The following is a 17666-nucleotide window of genomic DNA, read 5'->3' on the forward strand; positions in this document are numbered from 1 at the left end:
GACTCAGTCTCTTCATCAATACAGTGAGGATAATAATACCAACACTGATTCCCTTCTTCACAGGATTGTTTTGAGAACTAAATGAGATAGTCGCTTTTTTATATTAATATATGAGTAACATATATATATATATGAGTAACACATATATGTTCAGCTCACATATATGTGTTACTCATATAAAAAGGAAATTTAAACAATAAAGTAAGGCAACAATGAAAACGTTAGTCATAATAATAACTGCATCTGACAAGTACCTGGCACAGAGCAGCAAAAATGACAACATCAACAGGAACAACAGCAAAAAGCAACCACCCTCCCACCACTACTATTTACTGAATACCTGCTGTGTACCAGGCGCTATGTTAGATGCTGTACTTACATTACCTCAGTAAAACTTAACAACAACCCTGCCAGGTAAAAATTATTACCTGCATTTTCTTTTTTTTTTTCTTTCTTTTTTTTTTAACCCTAACCCTAACCCTAACCCTAACCCTATTACCTGCATTTTCAAGTGAGGAAATCAAGGCTTAAGACTTATAAGAAAATTGCCCAAAGTCAGAATCAATGCCAACAGGTTGATATGACTTCAAAGCCTATTCCAGTCTATTCTATTATACATGTTCCCTCTAAAAAATGGGCTTGAAAAATAATTTTTGAATCTGTTTCAAGAAGACTTCTCAGTACTAACATGCTAATCTTCCTATAGCTGACAGACAATAGCTCTGTTCTTCCCACCTGGATCGCCCCAATAAGTACTCACTCACAAAGCCTAAGAGCATCTTGCCAACTCTACTAAAGATTTATACTCCCTGGGGCAGGAAATGAGGCCTTCCTGACCATACTGCATTAGCCACCCTAATGGACTCACTTCCATTCATAGTTCTGTAACCACAAGGCAGGCACATAGTAAAGTCAAGTTTCTGTTTCCTGTGGCCAGCTTCTCACACATGCAGCCTCCTGGCCTTCCAGGAACTGCGGACCATGAGCCCGCTTTCCATTACAGACTGTAAGACCCAAGAGGCCAGAAACATGACAAGGGGCCCTAGTGCCTAATCTTTGCTCTGGAGTGGCCTTGCAGCCCGGAAAGCACAGGTTTAGGTTTTAGAATTAAAATTTTCTAACCCAATCCTTGCTAACTGTACAACACTACAAAAATTAAGCTCCCTGGGCCTCAAATTCCTCATCCATAAAAAGGAAATAATATTACCTCATAGGGTTCTTTTTAGGCTTGATATAACCTCCTCTTTTCCATCTCTGTCTCCAGTTCACCTTATTTAAAAGTGGCGCAATGATACCATCCTTCCTTCCTTCCTCACCATTATTTTAACACAGGTTCCTGTCAGCACTATAAGACTTTCATATGTACAAAATGGAAAGGATTGTCTCTTACATTTATATATGATTTGGGGAGGGAAGGTGAAGGGTCGGGCAGACAGTGATATCCTACATCCTCAGCCTGGCAGGGATCTCCCCAGCTTCACAGCCCCCCAAAGCCACTTATATATGATTTCAATGTCTCAGCGTTTGCACTGCACTGACCTTCCACATAGGTCTTATTTCTTAGCACAAGGTGTGGCATAAAATAAATGTCCAGTAAACATTATATAGAATAAATATGTACAAATAAAAGTTAATATGTAATTAAGTATATGACTTATTTTCACATGCGCTGCTTTACTAATTTCTTTCAACACGCTTGTGAGGCATATGTGATCATGCACATTTTATAAATAAATGAAACTCAGGCTCAGAGAGATCAAATGATTTGCCCAAGGTTATATAAGTAGCTAAAGGAAAACATTTACATTGTTAAATTCTTACCTCAAAGAACAATTAATAAATCCTTAACCATGATAATATTTTTAAGTGTTTTCTGAAATAACTTTATTTCTACATTTTTCATTCAGATATGAGTTGAATTAGGTATTACTATCTTGGACACGTTGGGCTTAAAAAACATATATAAACTATTCCCCCCTATCAGCTTATGGATACTGCTGTACCTATCAAAAAATGCCAGGTTCCCTTTTATGTACTTAACACAATAATGGTATTTTTTAAAAATTGGCTTACCCCTGATAGAACCTCAATATTTGGCTTAGACACTTGTAAATGATTGACCATAACACAGTGAGATATATCCTGTCCATATTAGCCATGACTTCTCCAGTGTACCAGAAGATTTCAACCACCAAACATATAATCGGGTCCCAGTAGCCTTCCTCAGAGGAGCCCAACTTTACTTTCATTGGAACTAAAGGTACCTCTCTCATCTCTGAGCACCAGTACCCTCTGAACTATGAACTTGCCCAGGCAGCTCCCATATATTCCCTTCATGCCTTCCTTCTGCTGAAAATAACATCTTGGGTCAGCAGGTCCTGGCAGGAAGGTCAGAGTTCTCCCAGCTGAATAAAGTGAGACAAACAAAGAGGTGCTTCCAAATGAGGACTTCAATGTCTACTGGAATCCTGGACACAGAGTAATGGAAGGGTAACTAGATTAGGTGTCAAGAGACATGTGTTTAAATATCTTCTGTATCACATTTCTCTCCCAAGCACCAAACTTGCATGAACAGTTATTCAGTTGGCAGTTCCAGAAGATCTCTCAGGCAGAATCCAACTTCTGCAAACCTACTCTTCCACCTTTCTTCTTTCTCCTTGATTAATAGCAATCACTTGTGAGTCATCTTCACACTCAGTGAATCACCAATTCTGTCAAATCTACCTAACTGACTCTCAAATCCATCCACTTCTCCCCATTTATACTATGCTACCACCTTAGTCCAAACCACAGTGTCTTGCCTGAAGTGATATAATAACTTCCTGACTCACCTGTTCCACTCACCCCCTCCAATCTGTTCTCCACACTGAAGCCACAGTAGCTTTTTACAAAATCTATCTCACCATGTAACTCCTCTGTTTGGTTCTAGTCTGCTATAGTAAGAAACTAAAAGTATCCCTATTGAGCTAAGAAAGGTTAAAATTTAACCAAAAATAAAAAGAAACAATAAAGCTGAAGGAGCAAGAGTTGTATATACTCACCTCTTGTCCTGTGGCCACATCCATAGCAGTGTATACAGTGCCTGAAGCACTGGACAGCAGGTAGGAAAAAGGGGGGGGGGGAAACACAGGTATTAAGTGAAGTGATATTTGTCAAATGCAGCTCTACACACAAGCTGGCAATGCAAATGTTAATAATAACAGCAGCAAAATAATCTTCCCCACTGCCCACCCCCCATCTCCTCATATTTGAGAGGTAGTAGGTAGTAGTAAAGAGAGTACAGGCTCTAGTGGCCAAAAGATCTGAGTTCCAAACTAGAACTTCTATCTAGTATCTACTAAACATATAATCTTGAGCAAGTTATTCTCTGAGCTTCACTGTCCTCATTTGCAAAAGAAGATAAGAACATAAGAGAATTTATTTATTTTGAGAGACAGACAGATAGGGACAGACAGGAAGGGAAAGAGATGAGATGCATCAATTGTTCATTGCGGCACCTTAGTTGTTCATTAATTGCTTTCTCATATGTGCCTTCACCATGGGCTCCAGCTGAGCCAGTGACCCCTTGTTCAAGCCAGTGACCTTGGGCTCAAGCCAGTGACCTTGGGCTTCAATCCAGAAATATCTGGGCTCAAACCAGAGACCATGAGGTCATGTTTATGGTCCCACACTCAAGGTGGTGCACCTGTGCTCAAGCTGATGACCACAGGGTTTTGAACCTGGGTCCTCCAAATCCCAGGCTGATGCTCTATCCACTGCGCCACCGCCTGGTCAGGCAAGAATGTAAGAGAATTTAAATTAATTAGTTCCTAAAGCACTTGCCAAGTGCTTTCAAATACAATAGGTCTTCAATGTACAAGGTAGGGCAAAAGCAGTTTTACAGTTGTTTGTATGGAAAATAATAAAATAATTAATAATACAAGAATAAACTGTTTCACATACTCACCACTGTAAATCTAATTTTGCCCACCTGTATACTAGTTTCCTGCTCTGCCTTCTCATCTCCCCTCCTCCATCTCTCTTGACAAGTTGCTTTCATCTTTTGTGACCTAAAACACTTCATCTGTAAACCAGGCTGTAAGATTAGATCTATGATTTTCAACTGTGCGTTAGGAGCAAAGGGAAAGTGGCCCTAAGGAAATTTTCAGAATGAGGTGGGGAATGGCTCATATTTTTTAGCAAAAAGGGATACAGACTTGTGGGGTAACAATACTACTCTGTTTCTTAATCTGGGTGTTGGGTACATGAGTGTACTCACTTTATAAAAATTCATCAAGTTGTGCATTCATGTATCTTAGATTCAATTAATATTTACATTAAAAACCTATAACTACAGCCCTGGCCGGTTGGCTCAGCGGTAGAGCGTCGGCCTAGCGTGCGGAGGACCCGGGTTTGATTCCCGGCCAGGGCACATAGGAGAAGCGCCCATTTGCTTCTCCACCCCTCCGCCGCGCTTTCCTCTCTGTCTCTCTCTTCCCCTCCCGCAGCCGGGGCTCCATTGGAGCAAAGATGGCCCGGGCGCTGGGGATGGCTCTGTGGCCTCTGCCTCAGGCGCTAGAGTGGCTCTGGTCGCAATATGGCGACGCCCAGGATGGGCAGAGCATCGCCCCCTGGAGGGCAGAGCACCGCCCCTGGTGGGCGTGCCGGGTGGATCCCGGTCGGGCGCATGCGGGAGTCTGTCTGACTGTCTCTCCCTGTTTCCAGCTTCAGAAAAATTAAAAAAAAAAAAAAAAAAAAAGAAAAACCTATAACTACAAAAAAACTGTAAAAACTTGAAGAACTACACTGAATAAAACAATTTCAAGGTGCCCTTTCCAGTTTGATACTAGGAACCTTTAAAAGAGTGTTTTTCAATTATTTATGCTATCAGAAAGATATGTGAACTTTATTTTGTAGTTTGTATTATAAAACAGGTTTGTATTTTTCACTTTTTCAAACATAAAATATACTCTTTCAAATATATATGCTCCTAGACAATCTGATACTTCTACCCCACCACCAAGATATCCTCACTATACATATATGTGTATATACACATATGTACATGTGTATATATGTGCATGTACATGTATATCTATATGCATGCACGCACAAAAAGAAAAATAGTGGGAAGGATTGAGAGAAATACTAGAAATAATGCTAGGAAAATAGTCATGTCCACTCTAAATAACTAAAAACCTCATTTTATGTATATAAGCATGAACCCTGTATATTTGTAGGTGATAATATGTAGCAATATTTATAACTTTACATGTCACATATTAGATATGTAAGATGCAAACTAAAGAAATTTAATTCCACATATTGCAAAAAAATGTATTCTAGGCAAGCCCTGAGATTATGCTTCCCGAAGAAGTAAGGTCAATTCAGGGAGAAAAGTCACTTGTAAGTTTACCTTGCAGCTAGAAATTATGGTCACCAGTTTCCTAACCACCACTTTTTAGTTGGGACCCTAGCTACATGCCAGAGAAAATGTGATCATGAGATATGGGCTATCAAATAAGGATTGGATTATCTTCATTGGCAGTTATTTCCCCATCGACCATCCTAACTCTAGTCATCTTCTGTCATAAAGCTGGTGTCTCTCATCCCATGCCGACCCTCCTCCATCCCACCAGATGCACTATTCTTAACAGGTAAATATGCCCGGGCCTTGGGGGATTGACATTTAGGGACTATGTCTCCATGATTACAGAAGTCTAGAAAGCTACTCAGGCCCACTGGTTAGTACTTGATCATTTCTACCTTGAATAGACATATAATTAGACATATAAATTGAGTCCCCCCCAAAATCTTCAGGTCTTACAGGGAAGAACAAGCAAAAATTATAATAGCACTAATTCACCATATTTATGTGGCATTTATTTTTTAAAAATCATGGAATGTGAAAGCATCAACATAGGTGATTAATAAATATTTCATGCCTCCTTTACACTGACAGACCTGTCAAATAAGCGAGGAAAACGCATTTTGTAGATGTTGACTATGAGCCTCACGCGTCTGAATTTTTTTTAAAAAGTCAAAAGTTTTGGAGGTGAAAGGCCCTGAATCTACAATTTCTCTCCCTTAAATTTATGGATGAAGAACTGAAGTCCAGAAATAGGACCTGACTTGCCCACGCTTGTCCAAGCATCTTTCTGCTACATTCTCAGTATCTCATTGTGATTGGCTACAGGAAATGCCACTCCAGATTACTCTCCATTTCTTTCTCAAAATGTTAATGCCCTATACCAGTTAGACTCACAAAAGCAAGTCTTGTAGAAAAAGCAGCCTACCAGGAAAAAATGAGATTCACTCAAGTCCAGGGTTGTTTTAAGGATTAAACAATAGATGCAAATAACAACTGTATACCGTAGAATGCTATACATGTAAAACACCAATATATTATACAATATCTTATCTTATTTTCAGAAGTTTTTGGATGCCTAAGAAAAAATTAAAACAGAAAATTTCAATGATTAAGCAGCAATGCTTTCATTCAGCTGACAGTAAGAGCTCTCTATAAGCCAGATACTATTTTCAGTTTCTTTTTCATTTTAGCTATTTCTGTAGGTCTATAGAAATAATCATTTTTTTTTCACAAAGAGGTATAACTTACCTAAAATATTTGCAACAAAAATTAAGTGAACCTGATGATTTTTCAATATGTATATATCCATGTGTCCAGCACCAACACCCCTGAAGGCTCCTTCACGCCCCTCCCCAATTAAAATGCCCCCTTAGGCACAACAATGTTTTTTTACTTCTATTAGCATATATTAGTTTTGCCTCTTCTTGAACTTCATCTAAATAAAATCATAGAGTATCTGCTCATTTATGTCTGGCTTCTTTTGCTCAAAAGAATGGCCGAGCACTTTTAAGATTTAGCACAGATTACAGCTGACCCTTAAACAACACAAGGGCTCTTACTACTGCAGAGTTGAAAATCTGTGTATAACTTTTGACTCCCCAAAAACTTAACTAGTAATAGCCTGCTAGTGACTGGAAGCCTTACCAATAACAGTCAATTAACTGTATTCTTATAATAAAGTAAGCTAGAGGAAAGAAAATGTTATTTAAAAAATCATAAAGAGAAAACACATTTACAGTATTTATTGAAAAAACTGCGTATAAGTGGAGCTGTGCAGTTCAAACCTGTGTTGTTCAAGAGTCAACTGTATCATCATTCTTTGTTTGACTATCTCCTTCCGTAGACATGAGGTCTTTGAAAGCAGAGATTGTGTCTGATATGCAACTGTATTCCCAGTGCCTATCACATAACAGGACGCAGTTAAGATTTGCTGAGTTCAGCAGAAGGGTCTACAGTTCTGAGAACCTTCCATTTCATATTAGTGCTGGTAGCTCTCAGCACCAGGGTAAACAAGGTTAATCTGGAAAAGCAAAACTGTAATTTGGGAAGTATGTTTTATGCTAAGAAAGTGAATGGTTTTTCCATTCTCAATGCAGGGGTATTTTTAGCAATGTGATCAGATAATGGCATATCTCTCACTTTAAGCATAATTCTGCCAAACCTGAAGTCAGCCTATCATAACACCTGCAGATGAGATGGGCAAGGGGTGAAGTGGAGAAAGAATAACAAGGTTTAGGAGAGGCAAAACAAAAGTAAAATCACCAGTACACAGAATTTTAAGTCATTTCTCTAGGGAAAGAAAAGTCCCTACTAACCCTTGTCCAATCTTCTCAAACCGTGTATATTTCTTCTTAGGATCGCCCACACTCACTATGCTCCCTTTGAAAGAAACAGAGACCATGAATCATTTTTTTCCCAGATCAAGATACAAAACAGGCCCATGTTTCCCCAAACCCTGGAGTCGACAAAAGTACCTCCAATACCCAGAAGCCATACTCAGGAGGTCCTCGGCTTTCTCCCATTCGCTGCGTCCAAAAGTTTCATTTCCTTACACTTTTATTCATAGTAATCTATTCCATTTCTAAACTCCTAAAAGCCATTTTTAAATTCATTCATTCAATAAACATTTACTCATTTAATATGCTCACTTACATGTGCCACACGCTGTGCTGCGTACCAGGAATAAAGAGATAGATGAAACAGTTAAGACTGTCTCTGCTCTCAAAAAGCTCAATTTCATGGAGGAGACAAACAAGCATAAAGTTCCATGAAAATATCATTATTGTGCTAGATGGCAAGGGAGTACAGAAAGAGGCACAAAATACAGGTTGGAAAGGCTTCAGACAGGAAGTGATACCTGGACTGATTTTTACAGGGTAAGCAGGGGTTAGTCAGGGAGACAGAGTTGAGAAGAGGTCACAGCAGGAAGTAGGTCAAGTGCAAAGACACAGAGGTATGAAAGGGTTCACTGAGTTTCACATTTGTATTCTAGAGATGGTGAACCTGAGGCCACAGAAGGGAAGGTACCGCCTCCCAAGGTCACAGAATATTGGTGTCAGAGCTAAGATTAGGAGTTTGATTTTTGATCTTCCAGTCCAAAGTGCTTCTCGCTAATACCAATTACTAAGACTTGGTCCTCTTCATATACATTATCTCACTTGATTTACACATAAGACAGGTATTAACATCCCTACTTAAAAGATAAGAAAAAGGAGGCCCAGAGAACAGTAAAAATTTGTTGAAGTCCCCAGTCTGTGGCAGGGTTGGGGCTTCTACCCGTGTCTTTAACTACCAGGGCAGTCTGCTTTCCATAATGCTATGTTCTAAGTATTAATTTTTTCAAATCTGGCTCAGAGAAAAAGACTACATATAAGAGAAAACAGATGTCTAGGTAAGTGGCTTTTCTTATTTCATCATATCATAAGGGCTCTGGGCAATTGTTAAAAGAGTGAATTTATTTTTTAAGTCAAACAAGAATTACCAGGAAGAAAGTGAGAGCTGCTAAGCTGGAGAACCAGAAACCTCTGCTTCGGAGAGCAATGCCACCTTGCAGATTTGGCCAAATCAGTTACATCACATCTTCTTTAGAAGTAGACAGGCACAAAGAATAAATCAGAGACCTTGTCAAATGATTTTTTTTCAAGCCCACAGACCAACATAGTTCTTCCTTCTAATATAAATTCTCTTAGAGTTTACTGGATCACGAAAACAAGCTACCCTAAAAGACCCCTCGTTATGGCCATTAAAGAAAGTAACGTCTTAGTTTTCACTGAGAGCAAGAGGCAGCCAGCTCTAATTACAGGAGGACAAGTTGTGTTCTAACCCCAGCCCTGTCACTTGCTGGCTGTGTGATTTTTGGACAAGGTATTTAGTATCCCTGAGCCTCAAAAACCTTAACTGCAAAAAATAAAGACTATAATGTCTGTCTTCACAAGGATAATAGAGGGATAAATAAAAAAAATCAAGAAAATACCTTGCTTGTCATTTGGTACATAGTACAGGCCCACAAAATGTTAGTTCCCCTTTCCTCTTTTCCTACAATCAAGATGGCAGAACTGTCTTCTCCTAGGTCAATGGCAAACATACAAATAATAAAAAAATAATAATAATCAATCATAGCACTCTTTCCCACCAGGTATAGACAAGGCCTCAGTCTTTCTCAATACAACATTCCAGATTACTCACTAGCTAAAAGCTATTTGTCATCTATATAAGTCACACCTAAGTTCTGAAGTGAGCTATCCACACTCTCTCTTACCACATTCCCATCCTAATGTGGGATTCAATCAAGGCTGGTGAGACAGAGGAGGTGAGTAAAAGGTCAGGGTGAGAAGTACAGTTTGTGGCTAAAATACAAGCATATCTAACTAGCCAGACAAAGCAAGCCTAGGACTAAAACCTTATAGCAACAACATTCTGTCTCTGTGCTCAGCTAAGCATATAGTAGAGGAACTTTCAGAAAGCTACAAAGTGCTTACGTAATTTCTCCAAGATCTCTTCATCAGACATTTTAGGCTTCTTCTTCTGCTTCTCAGTGTTCCGGGTCAGAGCATCTGGAGGAGTGGTATTACTCTCAGTAGGTGAAATAGGAGATGTAGCCACGTCCCGAGTTGGAGTGACAGGAAGTGGTTCAATCACAGACCGTGTGTATACCTGCATTGTTGGTACAAGCATTTGGCAAGTCCAGCCTTTGTTAGCATAGGGCAGCTCAGGAGCCTCTCTTAATTGTGTGTTACAACATCCTTAGCAGAACAAATCCCAACAAACTCATCCCTTCTCCTAGAACAAAACCTATGTTCCTCCCCCTCTGTGCCAGGCCCATCCTTTGTGCTTGGAATGGCCTTCCTTGTTCTCAGGACAGGGGTTAGGTGAGAGTCTGAAGGCTGAAGATACTCAACACAGGTTAGAAAATTAATTATTTTATAAAAGGATTAAAATCATGCCCAACAGATATTGAGCTTTCAGAATTTTGCTAATACTTTTATATTTCCTATTCATTTACTCAAACATTTGCTGAGAATCTACTCTTTGCCTCACTGTACAAAATGGTGCCCCATCCTCTTGTGAATAAAGTCTTGTGAGAAAGTTATAACTACAAGGGCCGACAGGGATAAATGACATTAAAAAATGAGCAAACTGTATACTATTAAGCTTTAGATAAGTTATTCCCCCTTCCCCTAGAAGATCCTTTAAGGCATTTATCAGATTTTTTTTTCATAAAAATATCACTACTATCTTTTGACCAGTCTATACGCTCTATTAGGACAGTGAATGTGTCATTCATCCCTGAGCTCCTGTATCTAACCAGCTACCTAACAAAAAACATGCATTTAGATAAATGTTAGATGACTCAAGGAATAAATAAATGGGATTCTTCAGCTGAATCTTAAAGGATAAACAGGGTTTTAATAGGTGAGAATGGGAAGGAATTTACGTCAAGACGTTTGAGATCAGACCAGAGCTTCTTTCCTAACTATTCTAGCATAAAGATTTCTTAATTTTCTACTCTTATACCTACAAACTATATCCCTGGCACCTGAGGCCTGTACTTCCATGCTTTATCCTCCTTCTTCCGTTCTCCTGACATGGCTCCTTGTCAGGAGACAAACCATGCCTCTTCCTTCTCTAGCAGTCTCCTTCGCTGGCTCCCAGCACAGACCTGCACACACAGAAAGGCCACTGTGCTGTGGCGGAAAGCGACCTGGACTTAGAATAAATTACCTGCTTTCAATCCTAGCTCTTTTGCTCACTAAGAGAATTAGGGCAGATCAATTTACCTCTCTAAATCTCAGCTTTTATTTTTCCTTCTATAAATTAGGAATTAACAATGAAAGGAATGCTATGAGGATCAAATTTATCAATTCTTTCATTCATTCAATATTTACAGCTTTTCTGAATCCTGCCAAGAACTATATTATGCACTGTAAATACATATATATACTTATTTTCTCTACTTTTGAGGAGTTCATGATTTAGTAGAGAAAAAAATTTTTTAATGTACATGCCTGCAAACCAAAAAAGGCCATAGCAATGTGAGGTATCTGGACAACTCCAATTTTGAGGTCCATTTTCCTTAAGGCGGCTTTGTGACCTACAAAAAGGGCGATTCCACAGATCCTGTTTATAAGTCCTCATCCTAGAAGGTCATCAAAACTCCTTGAATATTCTCCATGTCATCTCCCACAGTCAGTCAACCAACTTCTGCTTAAACTCCTCCCTGAAGGCTCTAATCCAAAGGCAGCCTTTTTCCATATCATCACAGAGTCTAAGCCCAAGATCATTCTTTCATTACAAAGCTCCTGTCATAATAAAAAGTCCAAAGGAAAAAAAAAAAACACTAGTAGAGTATCATCTGATGACAGGTCAGTACTCACTGATGCTAAATCAAGTAAAATACATGGGGCCTGTACTGTGCAAAGTGAGGGCAGGACTGTAGCTATTCTGAAATGAAAGAACCTCCAACGAAGTTAAATAAAAATCACTGCCAATATCAGGCCTCAAAATGCACTCCGGATGTCCAGCATATTAATAGCACTAACGTACTTATCAACTCTCCTGGGTCTGTTGCTATCATCAATGATGTTCTAAGAGACTGAACGCTGCACATTTAGCAGAGAAGAAAAGATCTGCAGCCAGCTGATTTGTTGCTTCCCAGGAGACTGAAATAATTTATGTTAGTCCCGCACTGAGTAACATTAATTCTGTATGTCTTCCTGTCTGTGGAGAACAGACTAAGTAAACGAGGGCTGGGCTGGTATAAACACCAATTATTTATTTAGGACACTTTGGGACTATCTGCAAACCCATGATAAATATATATACTACTTATTGTCTTGAATCATAAAGAAAATACCTTTCAATCAAACTGCTTCAGTGATCTCAACAAGTCCAAAATCTAATGGCCACTACCAGAGTATTAAACCTCTAGGCCTCACGCATCAACACCCCCCCACACACACACTGCCTCCATACTCTAATCAATCACCAGGCTCTCCCCATCTCCAAAGACTCACAGATTTTGTGTGCTCTGGGCGGGGAGCAATCACTGGAGGTGGGGTAGCATCATCGTCATCATCTTCATCTTCTGAAACTGGTGGCACTGCAGGGGTCTCAGACACAGTCTTCACATTCTGTATAGCACAGAAAAAGCTAGATTCAGCAGGTCCAGCTGACCTGGATCTTAAAGTACCAGGATCAAAATCTCCTCACCTCTCCCCCAGAGAAGCCTCATCCTGACAGCCCTTCTGAAACCCACATCAGCCTCGGAACTCTCCACCTTTGTGTAGCCAGTCAAGAAGTCAGTCGGCCTCCCTGCCCTTAGTTACCACTATCCACTCAGTGCCTCTTCCCCATCCAAAGCTAACTGCAGATTGGGAAGCTGGCTTACAGCTTTTGCACCTGCCTTCCCCAATCCAAACCCCAAAGACAAGCTTATAGTGCCTTCTTTTGAAGGGATCAAAAGTTTGGAATTTTTAAAAATTATCATTATAATTTCTCAGAAGGGATGAGAAGTTTGGAGTCTTACAAAGTTTATCATTGTCATTCTTTTTTTTTTTTTTTTTTTTTTTTTTTTGCATTTTTCTAAAGCTGGAAACAGGGAGAGACAGTCAGACAGACTCCCGCATGCGCCCGACCGGGATCCACCCGGCACGCCCACCATGGGGCGACGCTCTGCCCACCAGGGGGCGATGCTCTGCCCATCCTGGGCGTCGCCATGTTGCGACCAGAGCCACTCTAGCGCCTGGGGCAGAGGCCACAGAGCCATCCCCAGCGCCCGGGCCATCTTTGCTCCAATGGAGCCTTGGCTGCGGGAGGGGAAGAGAGAGACAGAGAGGAAGGCGCGGTGGAGGGGTGGAGAAGCAAATGGACGCTTCTCCTATGTGCCCTGGCCGGGAATCGAACCCGGGTCTCCGCACGCTAGGCCGACGCTCTACCGCTGAGCCAACCGGCCAGGGCCATTGTCATTCTTTACTCCTGTCTGATATGGTTAATGGAAGCCAGACAGGCACCGGCCTCTCCTTTTCCCTTCTTTACCAAAACCTGCCACACACTCATTATGTCCTCAGGTGTCCTCGCCTCAGCCTGAAGATACAGAACATCAGGAGCCCCTTGTCTCAAGAGAACAGTGAGTTTCTCCCTGGACTGGCTGCTATCATTTCATTCAGCTTTGCCCTGTCCTGGAATGAACCTTATCAGCAGGACTAATTGCATCTGCTTTAACCTCAAACAACTTGATTTTCACATGCAAACTGTAACAAAGCTGGGCCAAGAGTAACAGGTTCTGGGGCAGGTCCAGGCAAAAATATCATACCATAACTGTTCATAACACTGATTCAAGAGACAAAGTAGCTCCAAAACATGAGATGGTTGGTAGAGATTAAATGATTACAGCATAGAAGCAGAGAGGCAATAGAGAGATTTTAATACACCTGGATATAATCCAACAGTTTCAGATATCTCAGAGCACATATTTGTGCTCAGTAAGATACTGCGATGGATACTGTTGATGTAAAGGTATGAGGATGATGAAAAGGGGCGGTTCACGTCCTGAAGCAGCTCATCATCTGATGTAGGAGACAGAGGGTGAGTTCCCCTTCTGCCTGCCATTCGGGGCTTCCAGAAAGAGAGAATCAGTAGGGAATCAGAATGACGAGGGATAACGGAAAACTTACCTAGTGGGATACCAGACTAGCACTACTGTTACTGTGTGGCAGACTGGCCTCTACCACACTTTACATACTAAGCTAAGGAAAACTGGCAATCTCACAGATTTTAACAGGACCTCTGGGCTGGGCATAACTTAAAAACTGACAGTGCCAGGCCTATGTAAGCAACTAGCTTTGGTGACCATAGGCAATGACTCTTTCTTTTTTGTCTCAAGTTTCATCACTTGAGGAATGTGGAGGAAAAGTACTAATATAATTATAATAGGTCACTTTCAGTTCTAAAATCCAACAGAGGTGTTCTCCCCGTCAAAGCATATATTTTGATAGTTTTCTTCTCTAATTTCTTATCTCCCCACTATTCCTCTCAACAAAATTTAACTAGGAACTCAAAATGGGAATTAAGTTAATTCAGCAGCCTCTTCATCATCAGGTTGTGGCCTTGGGGCACGCTGATGTATACTAGGTTTGTGTGATGTAACACTAGGTTTGTTTGCCGCTTAAAACCCTGGAGAGAAGGGGATTTCATCATCTTCCTTAGCAACACATTCTGTTTTCCCAGGTGAGGGCTTTGGGTGGTAGTATTAACAACTACTGCATTCAAGAGACACAGGTTTTCGTGCCAGATTTTTATTTCTTATCCCTGTATCCATGGGCAAGGCTGTCCTACTCTAAGCCACAAGTTCCCCATCTCTAAAACCAGGATAATGACAGCAGCTCTCTACCTACCTCAAAAGGCCACTAGGAGGAGGAAATGAAGTGATGTGGGTATGAGGACACTTTGATAATGGTAAGAAGCCAGAAGAAAGGAAGGAATCAATTAAATTGTAGTTATGTCGAATAACCACAAATCACTGCTTTTACTTACTTACTTACTTATTTATTTTTAAGTAAGAGTATGGGAGATACAGACACAGGCTCTCACATGCACCCTGACCAGGATTCACCCACAGACTCCCTTCTGAGGCTGATGCTCTGCCCATGTGGGGCCACTTGCAACTGAGTTATTTTTAGTGCCTGAGGCGGAGGGTCCACAGAGCCATCCTCAGTGTCAGGAGCGATGCACTCAAACCAATCAAGCCATGGCTAGGAGAGAGAGAGAGAGAGAGAGAGAGAGAGAGAGAGAGAGAGAGAAAGAGAAAAGGGGGAAGAGGAAAAGTGGAGAAACAGATGGTCTCCTCTACTGTGTGCCCTGACCGGGAATCAAACCTGTGACTTCCACACACCAGGCCAATGCTCTATCATTGAGCCAACCAACTGAGGCGCATATATTTCTGCTTTTAAAAAAGCCAATGAGCCCTGGCCAGTTAGTTCAGTGTTAGAGCGTCTACCCAGCATGTGGATGTCCTGGGTTGATTCCCGGTCAGGGTGCCCAGGAGAAGCACCCATCTGCTTTTCCTCCCATCCCCCTTCGCTTCACCCATCTGCTCCTCCTCCCATCGCCCTTCATTTGGCTCACGTGCTCTCTCTCTCTCCTCCCCTCCTTTGCAGCCATGGCTCAGTTGGAGCAAGTTGGAGCAAGTTGGCCCCAGAAGCTAAGGATGGCTCCATGGCCACCACCTCAGGCTCTAAAAGAGAGCTCGGATGCTGAGCAATGGCGCAACGCCCCAGATGGGCAGAGCATCACCCCCTAGTGGGCTTGCTAGGTGGATCCCAGTCCAGGCACATGCAGGAGTCTGTCTCTGCATTCCCTCCTCTCACTGAATAAAAAAATAAATAAAATTAAAATTAAAAAATTAAAAAGACAATGACTTCAACTCATTCATTCACTTGGTATCAGGCTCTATTCTATAGTTTGGGGCTATATTGAAAAACGAATTAAAGTCCCTGGTCTATAGCTTACATTTTACAAGAGGAAACAGTAAAAATTAACCAACATGCTAGAGAGCAGTGATAAGATAAACTATGAAAGACAAGAGTGGTTGAGATTAGGGAACTATTACCCTAGATCAGGGGTCCCCAAACTGCGGTCCCCTGAGGCCATTTATCCAGCCCCTGCCGTACTTCTGGAAGGGACACCTCTTTCATTGGTGGTCAGTGAGAGGAGCATAGTTCCCATTGAAATACTGGTCAGTTTGTTGATTTAAATTTACTTGTTCTTTATTTTAAATATTGTATTTGTTCCCGTTTTGTTTTTTTACTTTAAAATAAGATATGTGCAGCGTGCATAAGGATTTGTTCATAGTTTTTTTTATAGTCCAGCCCTCCAACAGTCTGAGGGACAGTGAACTGGCCCCCTGTGTAAAAAGTTTGGGGACCCCTGCCCTAGACAGAATATTCATGGAAAGGCCTTTCTAATCAGAAGTCAAATAAGCAGTGGACTGTACAAGCCATGGGACTCACTGGGAAAAAGAATACTACTGGCAGATGGAAGAATTCAATGATTTTAAATAAATTTTTAGGGTTGCTCAATCATCACCATAATTTAGTTTTTTGGTTTGTTTGTGAATAACACTACAGAATAATTCAACTGGACCAATTGAAGAAACCTCCCTGTTTTGTCCTTAGAATTTAGGCTGGTCACAAGCAGAGAAGAATCTTCTAATCTCCTGCTTTAAGAATAGAAGTTTGACTACTAGTATTCTAGGAGCCCAGTAAGGGGAGAGGTTGAGTGTTCAGTATGCATATATTCATTTAATTACGGTTTTTGATATGATACTCTTATTTTTAACTGTGCCTGACATCCTATCCAGAAATCCTCAGTTTTACCTTCTCTAGAGAATAAACCTCCAGTTTTCTGCTAGGGAAGGGAAGGGCAATCACTCAGTGGTATAGAGCAGGGGAAGAGATTTAGGGATCTGACTGCATCTTAAATAACTTCAATTGCATCTGCCGTTAGTAGTCTCCCCTTCCACTCTATGTCATCTCCAGAGTGAGAAGTGCTACCAGTTCCTGAGCTTTCTGAGGATTCTGTGGTTCACCCCTTGGTCAGGACACATACAGAGACAGATCGATATTTCTCTCTCTCTCTCTCTCCCTTTCTCTCTCTCTCTAAAATTAATAAATAAAAATACATGCATTAAGAAAAATGTTTTAATCAGCTTTGCTCACTGTCAGCTTATTTGTCGTTCTGCTTTCTATCTGCCCTTCCTCCTATCTTGCAGCTCTTGCCTCATTTGCTGTTCTCTTCATCCTTCTGGGTTTAATGCCTTTAAATGACCATTCTTTTATTACAGTTCCAGGGAGATTTAAAGTTTCTTTAAATAGATGCCCATGTTCAACCTGCCATCTTTACCGGACATTCCTGAGGAATGTTCCCTTTTAACTCCTTTTATTTCTATATTATTTAAAATGTATATTGAGAGTTGACTGGTTTTACATACACTTTAAAATTTTTACTTTTAAAAAGCTGCTTTGTTAAGGTATTAGTTATATACCATACAATTCACCCATACAATTTCAATGATTGTTATTAATTTTTATAAACTTGTGCAACTATTGCCACAATCCAGTTTCGGAACATTCCCATCACCTCCAAAGTCCCCTGTGCCCTTGTACCCGTCATTCAAACTCCCATGCCCAGCCCTACGAGACCACAGTTCTTCTGTCCATCTGTAGATTTACCATTTTTATATATTTTATATAAACAGTCTCATAAAGCATACGGTCTTTTGTGTCTAGCTTCTTTCATTTAGCATAGAGTTTGAGAGGTT

The 17666-nt window shown here is 40.8% G+C and overlaps 1 protein-coding gene across 4 annotated transcripts in view; it reads right to left on the reverse strand.

Moving 5' to 3' along the window:
• Positions 1–17666, reverse strand: part of PAK1 (p21 (RAC1) activated kinase 1) — a 162547-nt gene that overhangs the window by 18849 nt on the left and 126032 nt on the right. For all 4 annotated transcript variants that reach the window (XM_066369329.1, XM_066369347.1, XM_066369323.1 and 1 more), the window contains exons 6-9: positions 12364–12480; positions 9829–10003; positions 7666–7729; positions 3042–3090 (exon numbers count right to left, since the gene is read on the reverse strand). In XM_066369329.1, the coding sequence (XP_066225426.1) occupies positions 3042–3090; positions 7666–7729; positions 9829–10003; positions 12364–12480 (405 nt within the window). The remainder of the gene's footprint in view (positions 1–3041; positions 3091–7665; positions 7730–9828; positions 10004–12363; positions 12481–17666) is intronic.

Source organism: Saccopteryx leptura, chromosome 1 (assembly GCF_036850995.1).
Source record: "Saccopteryx leptura isolate mSacLep1 chromosome 1, mSacLep1_pri_phased_curated, whole genome shotgun sequence".
Lineage (NCBI taxonomy): Eukaryota > Metazoa > Chordata > Mammalia > Chiroptera > Emballonuridae > Saccopteryx > Saccopteryx leptura.